At 39.1% G+C, this 21,043-nt stretch overlaps 1 protein-coding gene across 1 annotated transcript in view; it reads left to right on the top strand.

Moving 5' to 3' along the window:
• The window catches only part of ADAM28 (ADAM metallopeptidase domain 28), a 72,408-nt gene that overhangs the window by 26,659 nt on the left and 24,706 nt on the right, over positions 1–21,043 (top strand). The window contains exons 9-13 of the mRNA XM_043927715.1: positions 2,749–2,918; positions 5,268–5,352; positions 10,472–10,602; positions 13,806–13,983; positions 15,752–15,841. Of these exons, the coding sequence (XP_043783650.1) occupies positions 2,749–2,918; positions 5,268–5,352; positions 10,472–10,602; positions 13,806–13,983; positions 15,752–15,841 (654 nt within the window). The remainder of the gene's footprint in view (positions 1–2,748; positions 2,919–5,267; positions 5,353–10,471; positions 10,603–13,805; positions 13,984–15,751; positions 15,842–21,043) is intronic.

Raw genomic sequence — 21,043 nt, 5'->3', positions numbered from 1 at the left:
GAAATCCTGAAGATTGGAGTTCAGGGCAAGGTCTGAGTGGAGATATAAATCTATACCTTTTTTTAAACTTGGGCATTATTTATTTATTTTTAATTTATTTTTTAATTTGATTCTAATTGCTTTACAATGCTGTGTTAATTTCTACAACAGTGTGAATTAGCTATATGTGTAGCACACATAGGTGGCATAAGATGGGTCAGCAAACTGTGCCATGTGGACCAACTGTGGCCTGTTGCCTCTTTATAAAATAAAGTTTTATTCAAACATAGCCATGCCCATTTGTTTACATTGTCTATGGTTGCTTTGATTGCAGCCAAGACCATGTGGCCTTAAAGCCTAAAATATTTTCTATCTGGATCTTTACAGAAAATATTTGTAAAATCACCAGGGAAATGGGTGTAGGTAAGCAGGAAAAAGACACAAAAATATATCCTTGAAACACTTCTTTGAGGATGAGTAAGAGGGGAGGAGGTGAGAGTGGAGGTGAGACCAAGGAGTAGACAATAAAGAAAAGAAAAGGAAAAGTTGTGGTTGTGGAAGCTACTTGAAACAAACATCTATCAAAGAAAGACATAATCAATGATGTGAGATGCTTCTGAAGACCAGGGACTGGCCATTGGCTTTAACAAAGGAGAAATTATTGATCTCCTGGATGAAGCAACAGACTGTGAAAATCATGACTTTAGGGAGTCCAGAGACCATGAGAGACATGAATTTAGAAACAGCAAATACAGATTTGTTTTTTCTGGAAGTTTTTGTTATAAATGGGAGCAGAGAAATGGGGCATAACTCAAAGGAGGAAAAATCACAAAGAGAAATTCTCCCCGCCACAATGAGGCATCCTTTTGATGCTGATGAGAATGATTGCACAGAAGGCTCAACACTGACAATGCAAAGAAGATGGGAGAATTGCTAGAGGAATCTCTTTGATATGGGCTGAGATGGCAGGTCCGGTGCATAAGTGAGGAAGCTGGCCTTGGGCTCACAGACCTGTCATTCATACAGTGAAGAAGGGGAAGTATAGGTTGTTTGAATAGGTGTAGACCAGTGTGGGTGGATGGGTGGAGCTTGTGGAAATTCTTCTGGTTGCATCTGTACTCTTCAATGAATCTGCTCAAAGTGAGGACTTGAAAGAAAGTGCCAGAATGTTTAAGAAAGAGAGGCATGTGCAGAAAGCTGTGAGAGTGAATGGACTTTGGAAATACAGCAGGTTTGCTGGAGGGTAGTTCAGACCACTTGAGGTTAGTAGTCATGTCTTCTGAGTGAAAGCAGTCAACATCATTTGCTTTCCCCTGTCTGAAACCAGAGCTTGACAGAGGAGAAACAGAAAGGACAGTTTGTTTTAACCAGGGCTGAAGTTTTGTCAGGTGGGTGAAATAAAAGGAAGAGAGAAATAAGAAAGTTGGAAAACAATCAAAGCAAGATTTTAATCTGGTTAGATTTTTACTTACCTTTTGATGATAACTGCATACCTCAACACTTTTCTTGTTTTCTTTTTTAAAAAATGTCTTCTCAAATTTCTTAGCAGGAAGTTTCCCCAAGAGAAAGTCTTAACTGCGGTTTCCCCCCAGCTTTATTGAGATATATTTGACATATTATATTGGACAGATTTAAGGCATTCAATATGTTGATTTGGTGTACTTATATATTGCAAAATGATTAGTTTTGCTAACCTGATGGGTTGGCTAACACCTCCATCATGTCACATGATTCCATCAGTTTTTTTTTTTTTGTGATGAGAACATTTAGAGATCTACCCTTTTTGCAATTTTGAAGCATAGAATACAGTATCATTAACTGTAATCCCCGTATTGTACATTAGATCCCCAGAACTTACTTATCTTCTAACTGGAAGTTTGTACTCTTTGACCAACACTGTGCAGTTTTACAAACTATAGTAGCAATATAAGTTTTTATCTGTAAAGTAAGTGTATTATCTCATAAGCTTAACTGGTTATTTCTAAAGGTATCCTATGTGTGCTGTAGATTCTTTGGTTCAATCCAGTTCGATAACAGAGTCCCTTACTTTATTGTAACTCATATATGCAGGACTTTTCCATGTAACCTTTCCCTTTTCTGATGTTCAAATCAGCACCAAGTCAAGCTTGCTAATTCTTTTTAAAACTTTATTTATTTTCCATAGCAAGATTTTTTTTAACTTTTTATTTTGTGTTGGAGTATAGCCAATGAACAATATGGTAATAGTTTCAGGGGGACAGTGAAGGGACTCAGCCATACCTATACATGTATCCATTCTCCTCCAAACTCCTCTCCCATTCAGGCTGCTACATAACCCTGAACAGAGTTCTCTGTGCTATACAGTAGGTCCTTGTTGGTTATCCATTTTAAATATAGCCAAGCTTGTTGATTCTGAAAAATTATGACTCTGAGAAAGTTACATAGCAATTGAGGAAATACATTTATAGTGAAGTCATAGTCATGAACTACTAGCAGGATATTATAATATTTCTTGAGGTTGCAAGCAGGAAAAATTTGTTTCAATAGACCCTTTGTCACAGAAAAAAGGAGTTTATAAACCTGAACTAAGAGTGCGTGTCTTGCCTACAAATGGGGATGCTAGCGTCTGGCAAAAGAGATGGTGACTTCCATTACACAAGTATGTTTGGAAATAAGGTTTTTACAGTGTAATTGTAAAGAAGTTTGAAAATCTGGAGTACATAGAAAATATTAAAAGATAATAGCACCATTATGAATAGTTGCTTTGCCATTTTTTTTCTTTTTTAACAGCTTTATAAAAAGCTCAATACTTACGTGGCCTTAATTGGAATGGAGCTCTGGAATGACGAGGATAAGATATATATATCTTCCAATGCAAGCGTCACTTTAGAAAATTTTTCTAAGTGGAGGGCAAATGTCCTCCTGAAGAGAAAGCACCATGATGTTGCTCAGCTACTCACGTATGTATAGATTTTCCCCCTTTTTTGCATTCTGTGGTATTTGGCATAGACATCTTTCAAAGTCTTGACAAAGTAAATGGTATCTCAAAGCATTACAGGTTTACACATAGGGCGCTAAAAGTTTAAAAAATATTCTTTTGGATCTTACGTTGCACATGGTCTTCTTTTCTTTTTTTTTTTTTTTAAAGAGAGAGAAGCTGTATGGGAGCAATGATTCATCAGAAGCTTTTTTGACTGTTACTTGGTCTATAACAGAACAGAAAGACAGGGTTTAGATAATGGGGGCTTCCCTGGTGTCTCCGCAGTAAAGAACCTGCCTGCCAGTGCAGGAGATGCAGTTTTGATCCCTGGGTTGGGAAGATCCCCTGGAGGAGGAAACAGCAACCCACTCCAGTATTCTTGCCTTGAAAATCCCAAGGATAGAGGAGCCTGGTGGGCTATAGTCCGTAAGGTCACAAAGAGTTGGATACGACTTAGTGACTGGACGACAGCAGCAGCAGCTACACAGGATATGAATATTGCAAAGCTGGTTCACTGGGGTTATCTTTGAAGGATAGCCACCCACAGTTTCTTCGTTTGGAAAGATGAGTTCCAGACTGAGGGACTCAGCACAAAACATACCTCATTTGAACAGCAGTATAGGAATTAAACTTAATGACTGAGCTACAAACATAAGAATATGGGAATTAAACTTTTACTAGAATGGCTCCAGGACCATGCTCAAATTGCAGTAGAATCTAGTGTTGTGAAATAATTAAGGTAGAGAGATATAAATCATGACCAGGATGACAGATTGTACAGATAAGGCATGGTAATCCAATATCAAGAGTAGATTTCCTGAATAGACAAGAATAAACAGGATAAAAGGACTAAAAAGATAATGGCAGAGGAAAGAACTGTGCTATCATGTGTAAATTGAAAGTCTTACCATTTCTCTGACAAATTGACAAAATACATCTATACTTGGGCATCATCAGGTAGGCATCTAATATGGACTCTAAGATTCCAAATGAACTCTCTCCACTGGAAAGAGAAAGCAAAATAGTGAACTCTATAATGGAGGTGAATTTTATTTTTTATAAATGAGCTAGGAGCAAAGATTAAATCCACAAAAATGTAGACTTGAATATAAAAATTTTCTAATATAATTTTAAAAGACAATACAAATGCCGTAAATCTTTAGAGTATCATGTGTGACACAAAGTATCATTTCAAAATAACAGATAACTCCATAAGGAATGGAAAGTGGAAGGAAGTTCTCTAATTTCTTCTTTTTTTATGGCAAAATGTACTCTCTCCATTCTTGATGTTGATAAGTGGGAAAACATAGGTTCAACTTTTTATGTAAATGCATCTACTAAGGGAATTTGGAAAATAATACATACTTTGCAAATTTCTGGAGACAGACCAGAGTGACCTTCTTGAACAGATAGCACAATAGGAATAACCAAAAAAGCACGTGGAATAATTACAAATTGGAAGGAAAACAAAATGGAATAAAATTTTAAAAAGAAACTAAAATGACTGAAGACCAAATATATTATCTATGTGAACAAATGCAAGTAGTTAAAATATCTCTTAAACAGGACAGATATTTCAATTGCATAAGTACTTCAATAATACAAAAGCTTTCAGAATGGGCCCAGATTCACAGTGCTAAAAGAAAATCAAAGCAAACATATATAAAAATATATGAGGAAAATATAAATTAAAATGAAAGATATTTTAAAAATGAAAGATATTTCACTTTAATATATATATTTATATGCATTTATAATTTAATTTATATTTATAAAGCAAAAATATTAACAGTGATTACATCCAGATGCCTGGATTTAGATGGTATGACAACCATCATATAAAAAAAAGTGTCATGAGTTTCTCTGCTAATCAGCATTCTAGAGGAATTGTCTATAGAAAAATGTCTATTATTAGAATCATGAGTGCCTGCCAAGTTGTTTCAGTTGTGTCCGACTTTTTGCAAACCCGTGGACCATAGCCCATTTCATGGGATTCTCTGTTCATGGGATTCTCCAGGCAAGAATACAGGAGTTGGTTGCCATTTCCTCCTCCAGGGGATCTTTCCCACCCAGGAATCGGAGTCTCTTATGTATCCTGTATTGGCAGTCAAATTATTTACCACGAGCCCCACCTGCGGAGAAGGCAATGGCACCCCACTCCAGTACTCTTGCCTGGAAAATCCCATGGATGGAGGAGCCTGGTAGGCTGCAGTCCATGGGGTCGCTAAGAGTCAGACACGACTGATGTGACTTAGCAGCAGCAGCAGCAGCCCCACCTGGGATGCCCAATTAGAATCATAAGTTGTATCAATTTCTTTCTTTTTCACAGGACAGTAGAATTTTCTGGAGCAACTGTGGGCCTCGCTTACATGTCTACAATGTGCTCTCCTGATTTTTCTGCTGGCATCATTAAGGTTTGTTTAAAGATAAAATTGTTGGTTCTACAGTTCAAGTCTGTCAAGGGCTGTTGTGCTGAATCTATGGAGAAAATATTGTTTTTCTCCTTTAATCTGTTGATGTGGGAAATAACATTGATGGAATTTCAAATATTGCCTCAATCTTGCACATTCACCATAAACCCAGCATGGTCATAATGTATTATATCTTGTATATATTACTAAATTCAACATGTTAACATATCATGAAGATTTTTGCATCTATATTCAGAAGGGATATTAGTCTGTAGTTGTCTTTTCCTATAATGTGTATTTTTCAGGTTTTACTCTTAGGGCAAATATCAGTATAAACTTGACCATATGTAATGATGTGCAATTTTCAATTTTCTGGAATATTTGAATAAAATCAGTTTGTTTTTTTCTGGAATATTTGAGTAAAATCAGTATTATTGTTGTTTAGTCACTAAGTCGTGTCTGACTCTTTTGCCACACCATAGACTATAGCCTGCCAGGCTTCTGTGTCCATGGGATTTCCCAGGCAAGAATAGTGGAGAAGGTTGCCATTTCCTCCTCCAGGGGATGTTTCCGACCCAGGGATCAAACCTACATCTCTTACATCTCCTGCATTGGCAGGTAGATTCTTTACCACTGAGCCACCAGGGAAGCCCCAAATCAGTACTATAACATAGTAAAATGTTCAGTACAATTCATCAGTAAAATCATACAGGCCTGATATTTTTTGTTGCAAGGTTTTTAAGCATGCAATCAATTCTTCAATAAATATAGAGCTATTCAGCTTATTTATCTTTTCTTAAGTAAGCCATGGTAGTTTGTGTTTCAAGGAAAGTTGTCCATTTCATTTAAGTTGGCATAAATTTGTTGATGATATTCCCTTACTATCTTTTTAATGTATGAAGCATTTATAGTGATTTCCCCTCTGTCATTCATGATATTAGTAATTTGTGTGTGTGTGGATCGGGGGAGGGTTTCCCCATGATCAATTTGGCTAGGGTGTATCAATTTTATTGATCTCAGAGAAACAGTTTTAGCTTTACTGATGCTCCTATGGTTTTTCTGATTTCTATTTCATTGATTTCAGTTCCTGTCTTGACTATTGATTCTTTTCTTGCTTTCTCTGTATTTAATTTGTTCTTTTTTTAGTTAAGTAAGGAAGAATTTTAAATCATGAACTTGATACTTTTATTCTTTTCAAATATGATAATTTAATGCTATTAATTTCTTACTATGCACTGCTTTAGCTGCACCTGAGATATTTGGGTATGTGTATTTTCATTTTTATTAACAAATTTTTTTCTAATCTTCATTTTTTTTTTCATTTAGTTTTATTAGTTGGAGGCTAATTACTTTACAATATTGTAGTGGTTTTTGCCATACACTGACATGAATCAGCCATGGATTTACATGTGTTCCCCATCCCGATCCCCCCTCCTGCCTCCCTCCCCATCCCATCCCTCTGGGTCTTCCCAGTGCACCAGCCCTGAGCACCCGTCTCATGCATCCAACCTGGGCTGGTGATCTGTTTCACCCTTGATAGTATACATGTTTCAATGCTGTTCTTTCAGAATGTCCCACCCTCACCTTCTCCCACAGAGTCCCAAAGTCTGTTCTGTACATCTGTGTCTCTTTTTCTGTTTTGCATATAGGGTTATCATTACCATCTTTTTAAATTCCATGTATATGTGTTAGTATACTGTATTGGTCTTCATCTTTCTGGCTTACTTCACTCTGTATAATGGGCTCCAGTTTCATCCATCTCATTAGAACTGATTTAAATGAATTCTTTTTAATGGCTGAGTAATATTCGATTGTGTATATGTACCATAGCTTCCTTATCCATTCGTCTGCTGATGGGCATCTAGGTTGCTTCCATGTCCTGGCTATTATAAACAGTGCTGTGATGAACACTGGGGTGCACATGTCTCTTTCAGATCTGGTTTCCTCAGTGTGTATGCCCAGGAGTGGTTTGCTGGGTCATATGGCAGTTCTATTTCCAGTTTTTTAAGGAATCTCCACACTGTTCTCCATAGTGGCTGTTCTAGTTTGCATTCCCACCAACAGTGTAAGAGGGTTCCCTTTTCTCCACACCCTCTCCAGCATTTATTGCTTGTAGACTTTTGGATAGCAGCCATCCTGACTGGCGTGTAATGGTACCTCATTGTGGTTTTGATTTGCATTTCTCTGATAATGAGTGATGTTGAGCATCTTTTCATGTGTTTGTTAGCCATCTGTATGTCTTCTTTGGAGAAATGTCTGTTTAGTTCTTTGACCCATTTTTTGATTGGGTCATTTATTTTTCTGGAATTGAGCTGCAGGAGCTGCTTGTATATTTCTGAGATTAACCCTTTGTCTGTTGCTTCGTTTGCTATTATTTTCTCCCAATCTGAGGGCTGTCTTTTCACCTTGCTTATAGTTTCCTTTGTTGTGCAAAAGCTTTTAAGTTTAATTAGGTCCCATTTCTTTATTTTTGCTTTTATTTCCAATATTCTGGGAGGTGGGTCATAGAGGATCCTGCTGTGATTTGTGTCGGAGAGTGTTTTGCCTATGTTCTCCTCTAGGAGTTTTATAGTTTCTGGTCTTACATTTAGATCTTTAATCCATTTTGAGTTTATTTTTGTGTATGGTGTTAGGAGGTGTTCTAGTTTCATTCTTTTACAAGTGGTTGACCAGTTTTCCCAGCACCACTTCTTAAAGAGGTTGTCTTTTTTCCATTGTATATCCTTGCCTCCTTTGTCGAAGATAAGGTGTCCATAGGTAAGTGGATTTATCTCTGGGCTTTCTGTTTTGTTCCATTGATCTATATTTCTGTCTTTGTGCCAGTACCATACTGTCTTGATGACTGTGGCTTTGTAGTAGAGCCTGAAGTCAGGCAGGTTGATTCCTCTAATCTTCATTTTTATTTCTTTTTGGGTTCACGTATTACTTAGATATTCAGGTCAGTTTAGATTTGATCCATTTATCATATTATGTTCCTCTTTTTCCTGAGTTATTCCTGTTGTAAAGTTTACTTTATCCAATATGAGTATAATACTTTGTGGACAGTTTACTTGATACAACATTTTCCTTCCTTTAATTTTTAACATATAGATTTCTTTCCATTTAAAGAAGATTTCTGCTAGACATTATACACATGGGTTTTTTTTTTTAATCTAGTCTGCCAATCTGTATTTTACATTGTATGCTTAAGTAATTTATATGTAATACATTACTGATACTGTTGAACTAAAATCTGTCATCTTGCTAGATGTTTCCTATACCATCTCTTCTATTTTTTCTGCCTTTTTAGAATTGAGTATTCAAAAAATAATTTCATTTACCTCCATTATTAGCTTTTTATTGACTTTTCTTTTTAATGGCTGCTGGGATTTATTATACTTATCTGTTTTACCTTTGTTATTGCTGTTGTTCTGTCACTCAGTTGTGTCTGACTCTTTGCAATCCCAAGGACTGCAGCACACCAGGCTTCCCTTTGTTTTTCCTCTGTTTCCTTGCATTGTTCACTTAAGAAGGCTTTATTACCTCTCCTTGCTATTCTCTGGAACTCTACATTCATTTGGGTATATCTTTCCCTTTCTCCTTTGCCTTTCACTTCTCTTCTTTTTTCAGCTATTTGTAAGGCCTCCTCAGACAATTATTTTGCTTCTTGCATTTCTTTTTCTTTGGGATGGTTTTGATCACTGCCTCCTGTACAATGTTATGAACCCCTGTCTATAGTTCTTCAGGCACTCTGTCTATCAGATCTAATCCCTTGAATCTATTTGTCATATCCATTGTATAATCATAAGGAATTTGATTTAGGTCATATCTGAATGGCTTAGTGGTTTTCCCTACTTTCCTCAACTTAAGTCTGGATTTTGCAATAAGGAGCTCATGATCTGAGTCACAGTCAGCTCTAGGTCCCATTTTTGCTGACTGTGTAGAACCTCTCCATCTTTGTCTGCAAAGAATATAATCAATCTGATTTTTGTATTCCACCATCTGATGAAGTCCATGTGTAGAGTCATCTCTTGTGTTGTTGGCAGAGGGTATTCTCTTGGCATTCTCTTGGCAAAACTCTGTTAGCCTTTGCTCTGCTTCATTTTGGAGAAGGAAATGGCAATCCATTTCAGTACTCTTGCCTGGAGAATCCCTTGGACAGAGGAGCCTGGCAGGTTAGAGTCCATGGGGTTGCAGAGTCAGACATGACTGAGCAACTCACACACACACACACACACACACACACACACACTGCTTCATTTTGTACTTCAAGGCCAAACTTGCCTGTTACTCCAGGTATCTCTTGACTCCCTACTTTTGTATTCCAATCCCCTATGATGAAAAAGACATCTTTTTTTGGTGTTAGTTCTAAAAGGTCTTGTAGGTCTTCATAGAACCGTTTGACTTCAGCTTCTTCAGCATTAGGGGCATAGGCTTGGATTACTGTGATGTTGAATGGTTTGCCTTGGAAATGAACCGAGATCATTCTGTCATTTTTGAGACTGCAGCCAAGTACTGCATTTCGGACTCTTGTTGACTGTGAAAGCTACTCCATTCTTCTAAAGGATTCTCACCCACAGTAGTAGATATAATGAGCATCTGAATTAAATTCGCCTATTCCCATCCAATTTAGTTCACTGATTTCCTAAAATGTTGATGTTCACTCTGCCATCTGTTTGACCACTTCCAGTTTATCTTGATTCATGGACCCAGCATTCCAGGCTCCTGCGCAATTTTGTTCTTTATAACATTGGACTTCACTTTCACCACCAGATGCATGCACAACTGCATCTGCACAAATGCACGATGCATTTCTGCTTCGGCCCAGCCTCTTCACTCTTTCTGAAGCTATTTCTCTGCTCTTCCCCAGTAGCATATTGGACACCTACAGAAGATGAGGTGGGGGGGCCTCATCTTCTGGCATCATATCTTTTGCCTTTTCATACTGTTCATGGGGTTCTCAAGGCAAGAATATTCAAGTGGTTTGTCATTTCCTTCTCCAGTAGACCACGTTGACAAGGTGAGGAGGCTGAAGCTAAAATCAGACTCTCTACTCCACTTGACAGTAAAAATATTTAATTATTTCCTGAATGATAATTCAGTTTGCAAACCAGAGGATCTGTCTCTCTATTCTTATCCTCAGGATCACGGTCCCAATGCACTTCAGGTTGCAGGAACCATGGCCCATGAAATGGGCCATAACTTCGGGATGTTTCATGACAACTACAATTGCAAGTGCCCGTCTATAGAATGTGTGATGGACGGATCATTAAGGTGAGCCTTTCTGGGGAGATGATACTTATTCTTGTTTTGGGTTCACTCTGGGCTATGCTACTCTTTTCTGTCATCTTCAGCAACCTGTTCAAACTTTCAAATTATTAAATAGTGGCATCACGACATGATCATGGATGTGGGTCTACACCAATCTACCTATACTGTCACACTCTTTGTGATGCCAAGGACTGTAGCCCACCAAGCTCCTCTGTCCTTGGAATTCTCCAGGCAAGAATACTGGAGTGAATTGCCATTTCCTTCTCCAAGGGATCTTCCCTACCCAGGTATCAAACCCAGGTCTCCTGCATTGCAGGCAGACTTTTTATCATCTGAGCCATTAAGGAAGCCCCATACCATCACACGGTACTATCTATATCATGTAATGTTTTTCATTAACTGAGACATAGTTTAAACATATTGTCTCTTTGCTGTTGGGGTGACATGTCACTCTATCCTCATCTTAGCTGCACAAGATCTGGGTTCAGAAGATCATTAGCATTTACCACAGTTTCAATGAATTCAGATTGGTTGCTCATAAGGGAAAAGTTTTAGAAGAAAAATCTAATTAAAGAAGAAGGAAATTAGAACACTTCCTAACACCATACACAAAAATAAACTAAAACTGGACTAAAGACCTAAATGTAAAGTGTAATACTATAGAACTCTTAGAGGAAAATATAGGTAGAACACTCCTGACATAAATCACAGCAGGATCTTTTTCTATCCACCTCCTAGAGGATTGAAAATAAAAACAAAAATAAACAAATGGGATCTAATTAAACTTAGAAGCTTTTGCACAGCAAAGGAAACCATAAAATGAAAAGACAGCCCTCAGAATGGGAAAAAGTATTTGCAAATGAAACAACTGACAAGGGATTAACCTCCAAAGATATACAAACAGCTCATGTAGCTTAACATCAAAAAAAAAAAAAACAGACAATCCAATCAAAAAATGGGCAGAAGATCTAAATACATATTTTTCCAAAGAAGACATACAGACAGCTAAAACGCACATGGAAAGGTGCTCGACTCACTCATTATCAGAGAAAAGCAAATCAAAACTACAATGCGGTGTCACCTCACACTGCTCAGAATGGCCAACATCAAAGAATCTACAAATAGGGCTTCCCTGGTGGTTCAGTGGCTAGAAGTCTGCTTTGCAATGCAGGCAACAGCAGTTCTGTCACTGGACCGGGAAGATCCCACATGCTATGGAGCAACTAAGGCCGTGCGCCACAAATACTAAGCCCCTCTAGAGTCTGCAAGCCACAGCTACTGACACCTAGAGACTGTGCTCCATAGCAAGAGAGGCCACAGCAATAAAGAATAGCCCCTACATGCCATAACTAGAGAAAATCCGCATCCAGCGGTGAAGACACAGCACAACCAAAAATAAATAAGTAAAACAATTATAAAAAAGAATGCATTTATTAAAAAAAATAACTACAAACAGTAAATGCTGAAGAGAGTATGAAGAAAAGGGAACCCTCCTCCACTGTTGGTGGGAACATAAATTGGTGCAGTCACTATGGAGAACAGTATGGAAGTTCCTTAAAACAATAAAATTAGAGCTATCATACCATCCAGCAATCCCTCTCTTGGGTATATATATGGAGAAAATCATAATTCAGAAACATACATGTACCCTAATGTTTATTGCACCATTATTTACAATAGCCAGGATATGGAAGCAACTTAAATGTCCATTGACAGAGGAGTGGATAAAGAAGATGTGGTTCATATGAAATATTACTTAACCATAAAAAGAATGAAATAATGGCATTTGCAGTAACATAGAGGGATCTAGAGATTGTCATATTGAGTGAAGTCAGACAAAGACAAATATATAATATCACTTATACATGGAATCTAAAAATAGGGTATAAATGAACTTGTCTATAAAACAGAAATAAAGTTACAGATGTAGAAAACAAACACGTTATCAGGGGTTTAGGTGGGGAATACATTGGGAGATCGTTTTTGACATATACACTCTACTATGTATAAAATAGATAACTGATAAGGACCTACTGTAGACCACAGGGAACTCCACTCAGTACTCTGTAATTGCCAATATGGGAATAGAATCTTAAAAAGAATGGACTTATATATAGAGCTGATTCACTTTGCTGTATGCCTGAAACTAACACAGCATTATGCATCAACCATACTCTATAACGGAATTTTTTTAAAAAAGAATGTTCCCACAGGAAGATGAGGAAGTCTTTGAAAAGAGATTACACACTCCTTTGTGTGTAATCTCTGAGGCAAAACTGCTCTGGAATTTTATCTTTAAAAACCCCACAATTCCTTTGATGTGTTCACTTTCTCTTGTATTTCCCTCTCTCAGTTCACCTAAGCTAAAGTTAAATCTCCCATGCCTTCCACAAAATAGAATATGGCTTGCAGGCCAGTTACATATCTTATGCTATCTCTTCCAGCTATCACTGCATTTTTTAAAATTTTTAAAAATTTTTATTTACAGTTGATTTACAATGCTGTATTCTTCTGTACAGCAAAGTGACTCATATATATATATATATATATATATATGTATATACATATGTATGTATATACATATGTATGTATATGCACATGAATGTATATATATTATTTTTCATATTCTTTTCCATTATGGTTTGTCACAGAATATTGAATATAGTTTCCTGTGCCGTACAGTAAGACCTTGTTTTTTATCCATTCTATATATGAGAGTTTGCCTCTGTTAATCCCAAAACCCCCATTCCTTCCCTCCTCTCCTCCCACCACTGCCTTTTGAAATCTCATCCTTATTTGTGGAATGAAGAGGGGCTATCAATTTAACTTTCTCTGAAGGAAAGTGAATTCTTAAACATATAAGTAAACATAATTTTAGTGCCTTTATGGTTTCACAACCAAAATGACCTAAGGCTGAATGAATGAGGTTATCAGGATAAATTAGAAGAATTTTCAGTTTATTAAACAGCAGCTTGGATGCTCTACTTTGAGATGTGGCCATACTTGCTCATTAAGCTGGAGGTGTATATACTTGCCCAGGTGAGCTAATACAGGCACAAAAAAAATGAGCTGATGATTTAGCAGCTGTTGAGTGGATTCCATTCATTCTTTCGGGTTGTGTTTTGAGTACATCACACTCAGCATCTGATATTTCTCCCTATCTACTCAGTGTGATTGTATTGGTTTCTCTTTCCTTACCTTTACAGCAAAAATGTACCTACAGACTTCAGTTCCTGCAGCCGGACCAGCTTTGAAAAGTTCTTTGAAGATAAATTATCCAATTGCCTCTTTAATGTTCCACTGCCTACAGAAATCATATCCACCCCGATCTGTGGGAACAAGTTGGTAGAAATGGGAGAAGACTGTGACTGTGGGACCCCTGAGGTACCACCAGCTCTTTTTAAAATGATCTAGTTTGTTTTTCAATTCCTTAAGAGATGAACTATAAAAGAACATGTGTGTGCATGCTAAGTCGCTTCAGTCATGTCCGACTCTTTGGGACCCCATGGATCGTAGCCTGCCAGATGTCTCTGTCCATATGATTCTCCAGGCAAGAATACTGGAGTGGATTGCCATGCCCTCCTCCAGGGGATCTTCCCCATCCAGGGATTGAACCAGAGTCTCTTACATCTCCTGCATTGGCAGCTGGTTCTTTACCACTGGCCCCACCTGGGAAGCCCAAATGAACCTTGCATTTCCTGTAATTTTGTAAATTTGTGTTTGTAGACAGTGGTCAGGTCAACCTTTCTCACAAAAAACCCTGAATTGCTTAAGATCTTCCTTGTTTCCTTCTCAACATTCCTTCCCCATCTTCTGTTTTATAAGTTCCACCCACCAGCTTGGGCTTCATATCCTCAACCCTCCTTTTTTGGGAGAAATACCTCACATTTCTTATGTGCCTGAGACTTACTTGGCAGTTACTTTAGACCTAGCCCTATGATAGGTCTCAGAGAGTGGAAATAGCTTGCTTAGGGTCACTGGGCTGGTAAATGGAGGAGCCAAGATCTGGATTCAGGTGTTAGGTATTAGGTGTGTTTGTTTTAGCAACCGTGGAGCCTCCCTGCCCTGGGATTCAATCATTTCTTACTGCTTTGGGACTCAGAAATTGTTATCGCTCGAAGTGCCTGGCTTGGTCCCACCCTCTTGACAGGGCGGCCAGGACTCTGAATGGGACCTTTGCCCCTATCTTATTAACATTCAAGTGAGTACCACGCCAAGCCCTTAAGGTGTGAGCCTTTAAGTAACTTGAAAACCGTGCATGCTTGCTCAGTGTCCAACTCTTCAACCCCATGGACTATAGCCCACCAGGCTCCTCTGTCCATGGGACTTTCCAGGCAAGGATACTGGAATGGGTTGCCATTTCCTCCTCCAGGGGATCTTCCCGACCCAGAGATCCAACTCTGTCTCCTGTGTCTCCTGCACCAGCAGGTGGATTCTTTACCACTGCACCACCCGAGAAGCCTAACTTCAAAATAGGATTACACATTTATCTTTTCTGTAGGAAAAAGGAAACTTTCCCAGATGATGTTTGTTTGAAATAAGGTTAAGAGTTTCAACACTAAAAATTTGTGACTCTAAATACATCCCACCTTTTGGCCAAATCTGAACAGCCGCAAGGGGAGTTTCCCGAGTAGGTTTTCCCCCCATGCCTCGTGTAGGTGCCTGATTTCCCAGAAACAAGGAGGAGAGAAGAAGACAAAGAATAGTGCCTTACAGAGAATTGAGTTAAATGTCAAACTTGAATAAAGAACTCTATTTTTAGATTTTCTGTACATGCTCTAAAGGTTAAACTTACTGCTGGATAGATACAAAACTGATGAGCTGAACTAATTATGTTCATTAGTTAGAAGAATTTGATTTTCAAAAACTATCCCTTTCTTTTGTTTTCTTTCATATTTCACCAAAAATAGACCATGCTCAGTATTAATCTGGTAAATTGGAGAAGTTAGAAAAGATATTTTAAAAAAAAAAGATGTAAATAGAATTCAGATAAACTCAATATTTCTAATGTTAAGCTTGTGTTTCTCCCCCCCAAATTATTTTCAGACCATATCAAAGGAATGTCTGTGTGATGAATAAATTATATTATGAATAGTGCCAAAATGAGACCAAAAGCTAACCTGGCATTTACATTTGTTTTTGGATTTCTTAGGAATGTACCAACATTTGCTGTGATGCAAAAACATGTAAAGTGAAAGAAAATATTCAATGTGCATTAGGAGAATGCTGTGAAAAGTGCCAGGTAAGATTATTATTTATGTATAACTTAATAATTATGTTTGCTTTTTGTTTTCTTTTCTGTACTAAAATCTTATCTTAGAGATTATGTTAAATGAAATAGGCAAAGTAATATTTTTCTGTCTGTAAAATAATGTTAGCTACCATCTCTCAAGTTCTCACTAAACACTTTGAAAACATGGGCTCTTTAATTCTCTGACAGCCCTTTGAGGTAGATATTATATTTAATTTTGTTTTTGAGGGAACAGAGTCTCAGAACTGAAAATGTACAAAATAATACAACCAATGGCAAACTCCAAATATGACCAGTTCTAAAGCCAATGTTTGGTTATTCCTACCTCCTGTTTCTTCTGATGCCATGGGATCTTCTTGGACCAAGTCCAGTAACTGTTTACATATATCCTTTGTCAACAAAAAATGAATCCGTTGATCTAAGAAAGAAATGGAGAATTTTATTCTAATCAAATTGAGGATCATAACTGGGGAAGAGCATCTCAGAATGCTCTGGAAACCAGTGAGCCCATTAGGAGTCAAAACACAGTTGTGTAAGTTTTTCAAGACAAGTACATTAAATAACATATTATCGATAATTTATACAATCCAGATCTAAGTGCCATCATGGTCCCTTACAAGCTCAAGAAGGACTGTTGTTTTTAAGGAGTTTTCTTGTTGGTGCTGGGAGGATGTTGCTCTTTGTGGCTGAGCAGGTGTTTCTGCCCATGGGGAGGTTTGGTTCATCCTGATGCAGATGTACAATGCACAGTCAGGGGAGAGAGGAGGCCATAGGGCAGAGATACTTTTTTATGTTTAAATTTTTCTTGTCTTGCCATAAAATATGAATTTTATTTCACAGTTTAATAATGGCTTAGTGGGAAAGTTTATTTTGAATAATATAGGGGTTCCTTCATCTTCATCCTTTGAAGTGACTTCCGGGTGAAATTCTTAGGAAAAAAGACTTAGGATGAGGATGCTCTGTCAATTTCTCTGTGGGGCTTTTTTGAACTTCTCTTCCAGTGAAGAGTTCAGCATGTTACATTCTACTATGGCACAGAATTCTGTATTATGATTATTTATCTGTTTTCTTAATTAGACTGATTGTTAAGGTCCAGGTTCTGATTCATGCTCACTTGACAAAGAATTGCATACATTTTAAATACATGGTAATCATGTGGAAAAGGAATATGCAGATGGCATGCTGGGTTATAGGTAGTGTTTGGGATAGATTTTTTTTTTTTTTTTTTTGCTTTTGGTTTTGTTTTGTTTTGATGTTGGAGGGAGAGGAAAGAAATAAAGAAAGCCAAAAGGAAGAAAATTGGAGAATGTAAGTAGTATTCAGCAAGTATTTATTAAGTCCCATTTGTTAGAGATTATGGGTGATAAAAAAAAAAAATGTAGCTTGTCTCTAACAAGCTGTGTGTGCAGTGCTTAGTCACTCAGCAGTGTCTGCTTCTTTGTAATCCTTTGGACTGTAGCCTGCCAGGCTCCTCCATCTGTCAGGGGAGTGTGTAATTTCCTCAGTTCTGTCTCACCACAACAACAATTTGAAATGGCTGACCAGTGTTACACCTCTGTTACAGCTCAGCTTATTCAGCAAGCAAAGGATAGTACACCCTCAAGGGGTGAGGGCAGGCCGACCCCAAAGGAGAGGCCTCAATCTGTCTTGACTTCCTCCTTTTATTCTTTTGTTTCCTCCCCGCTGAGCGTGCCCTATGCAAATTGGGCTAGCCAAGAAGCTGGTATGTTTGTTTCACCAGAAGTTCTCACTCCAGTCCACAGGGTTTCTGTTGTTCCATATTTGCAGGCTTTTCCCTTTCTTTTTTAGCCACTGCCATTTTGGACTCCTTTTTCCTATTCTAACTACCTAACACTACCCCCCTCAAGAGATGGGAGGCCCAATTCTTTGGGAATAGGGGCGTCAGAGTCTCTCTGGCTACTTTCTGCTGAGCTGGGACAGTGAGGTGCATTGGACCTCCCCCTCTTTCTAGTCTCAAGCCTCAGAGTCCTTATAGCGGTGTCCATCTAAGGGTGAGTGATATTTTTCATGGTTGGATGTAGTTTCATATATCCTTATTGAACTAGCACTGCATTTTGTAGCTTGTTGCCCGGGCAGAGACAAAATTGGTTAAACAATTGATAACACATGGAACAATCATAAGCAGCATCTATATGCTGATAACAGGGATTAGTAGGGGCATTAGCCAACTCCAAATCCCCCTTCGCCAAGAGAAAGAGCCCCAAAGAGAGATTGTAATCACCCTGAGAACCCTCCAGCTTGTTCTTTGAGCTCGTTCTTTTAGATCCCGTAGGATTTGAATGTTTTTCTTGAGGACTGTGAGACTTTAACTTAGCTGGAGGTATTTACCCAGAAACAACACATCTCATTCAAGATGGCTCAAGTCCCTTCTTGTTCAGCAATCAGGAAATCTATCTTCTGGATTTTTCTGTATTTTGGAGTATAACCCCCGCCAAGCTGTGTTGGCTCTTTAGAGCTATCCTGAGAAATCTTATCCCCAGAAACTTAATTTTGGGGGTGTTCATTAGAATGGCACTCATCTGTAGTCCCGAATAGGTATCTGAGATCTCCCAGGGTCTCACAGGTGTACTGAGTGTCCTCTTCTGTTTTCTTCCACAGCTTGACTCATGAGTAGTAAATCCAGGAGTTGTGTCCTGGTACCTTGACTGTTGTGGGGGTAGAAAGGATTACAGGATAGGGGGCCCTTCCATTTAGGCTGGAGTTGAGCCTTTGCGGACCCATCTTTCCAGACTTTAATTTGAACTTGAGTCTCTGAAGCATATTGTGGTAGGCCTTTAGAATCTTTTGGGTCCTGGTTGACAACCCACAAACGTATATCTTGTTGGAATTTCCCAAAGGCCATGGATTAAGGCTGGAGGGTCTGAACTTCTGGATCTAGGAAGAGGTCATTGACATAAACAAAAAGTCTCCCATACAGCATCTCATAAGGACTAAGACAAACCTGTTCCTTAGGGGCAGTATGGGTACAGAGGAGAGATATTGGTAAAGCCTCCTTCCAACCCAGGGAGGTCTCCTAGGTTATCTTTTTTTATCACTGATTTTAAGAATTGGTTGGCTCTTTCTACTTTTCCTGAAGACTGAGGGCTCCAGGCACAATGAAGGTAATAAGTAATGCCCAATGCTTTAGAGACCCCTTGGGTGACTTTAGAAGTAAATGATGTCCCATTGTCACTTGTAATGAGCTGGGCAGACCAAATCTTGAAATGATTTCATGGAATAGTTTTTTGTTTGTTTTTTTTTAACCACCTCCTCAGGCTTCTCAGTGCAGGTAGGAAAGCCTTCAATCCATCCTGTGAGTGTATCTATCATGACTAGTAGGTATTTATACCCTTGAGAAATTGGCATCTGGGGGAAGTCGATCTGCCAGTCCTCTCCTAGGTAGGTCCCACACCATTGGACAGGCTGGGCCAGGTGGGATCCTTGAGCTCCTTGGGGGTTGTTTAATTGGAAAGTGGGACCAGAGACCACTTGCCTTATAGTCGTTTGGAAGCCGGTTCCTCTGAAGGACCTTTCTATTAATCTTTGGAGGGCCTTCTCCTCTAAATGAGTGGTGGCATATAAGGAGTTAACCAACTACCACTGGAGGTTCCCAGGCAGGAAAAAGAGTCCCTCCTTTTGGAGCCACCCCATATGATCTTCCTAAAACAGCAGCATGTGCATGTAGCACCAGAAAGGCATACTTGGAGTCACTGTAAATGGCTACTCTTTTTCCTTTCCCCAGCTGTAGAGCTTGAGTCAGGGCTATGAGCTCAGCCAATTGTGCTGAAATACCTGGTGGCAAAGGGTTAGCCTCTATGGTCTCAAAATTGGAGACTATTGCAGATCCAGCTCTTCTTTTTCCATCCAAGACAAAGCTGCTTCCATCAGTGTACCAGATTTCCTCAGGATTGGTCAGAGGATCTTCCAACAATCCCTCTTGGGGTTTTGTCCAGTGATCCAAGGTTTCTAGGCAAGAGTGAAAAGGGAGAGAGCCCTCGAAGGTAGGCAGGAACATAGCTGGGTTAAGAACCTCACAAAGTGATATAGTCAGGCCTGGATTTTCCATCAGAACTACTTGATATCTGAGGATCCTTTGATCAGACATCCATAAATGGCCTCTCCCATTTAGGAGTTGTTTCATTTGGTGGCTGGTCAAAATAGCTAGTTTGCCCCCAAAAGAGAGTTTTAAAGCATCTTCTACCAGGACTGCAGTAGCTGCAAGATTTTGAAAGCAGGGAAAGATCTCTTCCCAATAAAGAAGTATGACACTCAAGGACCACCAGAAACTGGTGGGAAGATAATTGTCCGTCCCAGCAACAAAGAAGTGCTCGGATGAATCTTTTTGTTATTGCTTTTCCTGTAGCAACAAAAATGGCACAGGTTTGGGAGGAGACTGCTCCAGAGTAGGAGGTCAGGACAGAGTAGGTAGCCCCTGTATCAACCAAGAAATTCTTGGACCTACCTGCCACATCCAGTTGCACCCTTGGCTCCAGCTCCATGATGGTTATCTGTGACAGGTGGGCTGGCTGGAGCAGGCCATTTCAGTCCTGTTGAACCATCAAGAGGGAAGGCTTGGCACTTGACCTTGAGGCTCTTGGGTCCCAAGGGCAGAGTGCCGCCCAGTGTCCCAGTTGATGGCGTTTGTAGCAAGACGTTTTAGCAGACTTGTCACAGTTTGGACACTCTTTGGCCCAATGCCCTGCCTGCCTATAGATTAGGCATTTGCTTCGTGCCTTGTCCTTCAAGGACTCGGAGTTTGCCATAGGGCTTCCCTGGAAGGCGGCCAGCATCTGAGCATGCCTTATTTCTTTCCTTCTTTCCCTTTCCTGGGCCTTGGCCTCTCTCTCCTGTTCTCTGTTATAAAAGGAATTGATGGCTGTCTGGACAATCTCATCTAAAGAGGCAGCAGGGTCCTGGTGCTGTAGCTGTTGCAACTGTATCCTGATGTCTGATGTACACTGGGACAAGAATTTGTCCTTTAAGATCACCTGTTCCTTGTAAGAGTCTAAGTTAGTAAACTTTTGGAGGGCCTCTTTTAGACTTTCCAGAAAGGCGGTGGGGTTCTCGTTGGACTCCCGAGTTGTTGCTGAGACCGGGCACGGTCCCACAACTAATAGGCTTCCTTCTATTTCCTTGGGTGGACTTCCTTAGGGGTGAGCCTATCTGAAGCTTATCCTACTCAGTACTGTTGCA

Source organism: Cervus elaphus, chromosome 16 (genome assembly GCF_910594005.1).
Source record: "Cervus elaphus chromosome 16, mCerEla1.1, whole genome shotgun sequence".
NCBI lineage: Eukaryota > Metazoa > Chordata > Mammalia > Artiodactyla > Cervidae > Cervus > Cervus elaphus.
Note: the sequence above shows the minus strand (reverse complement) of the source record. Positions and strands in the feature narration are given on the sequence as shown.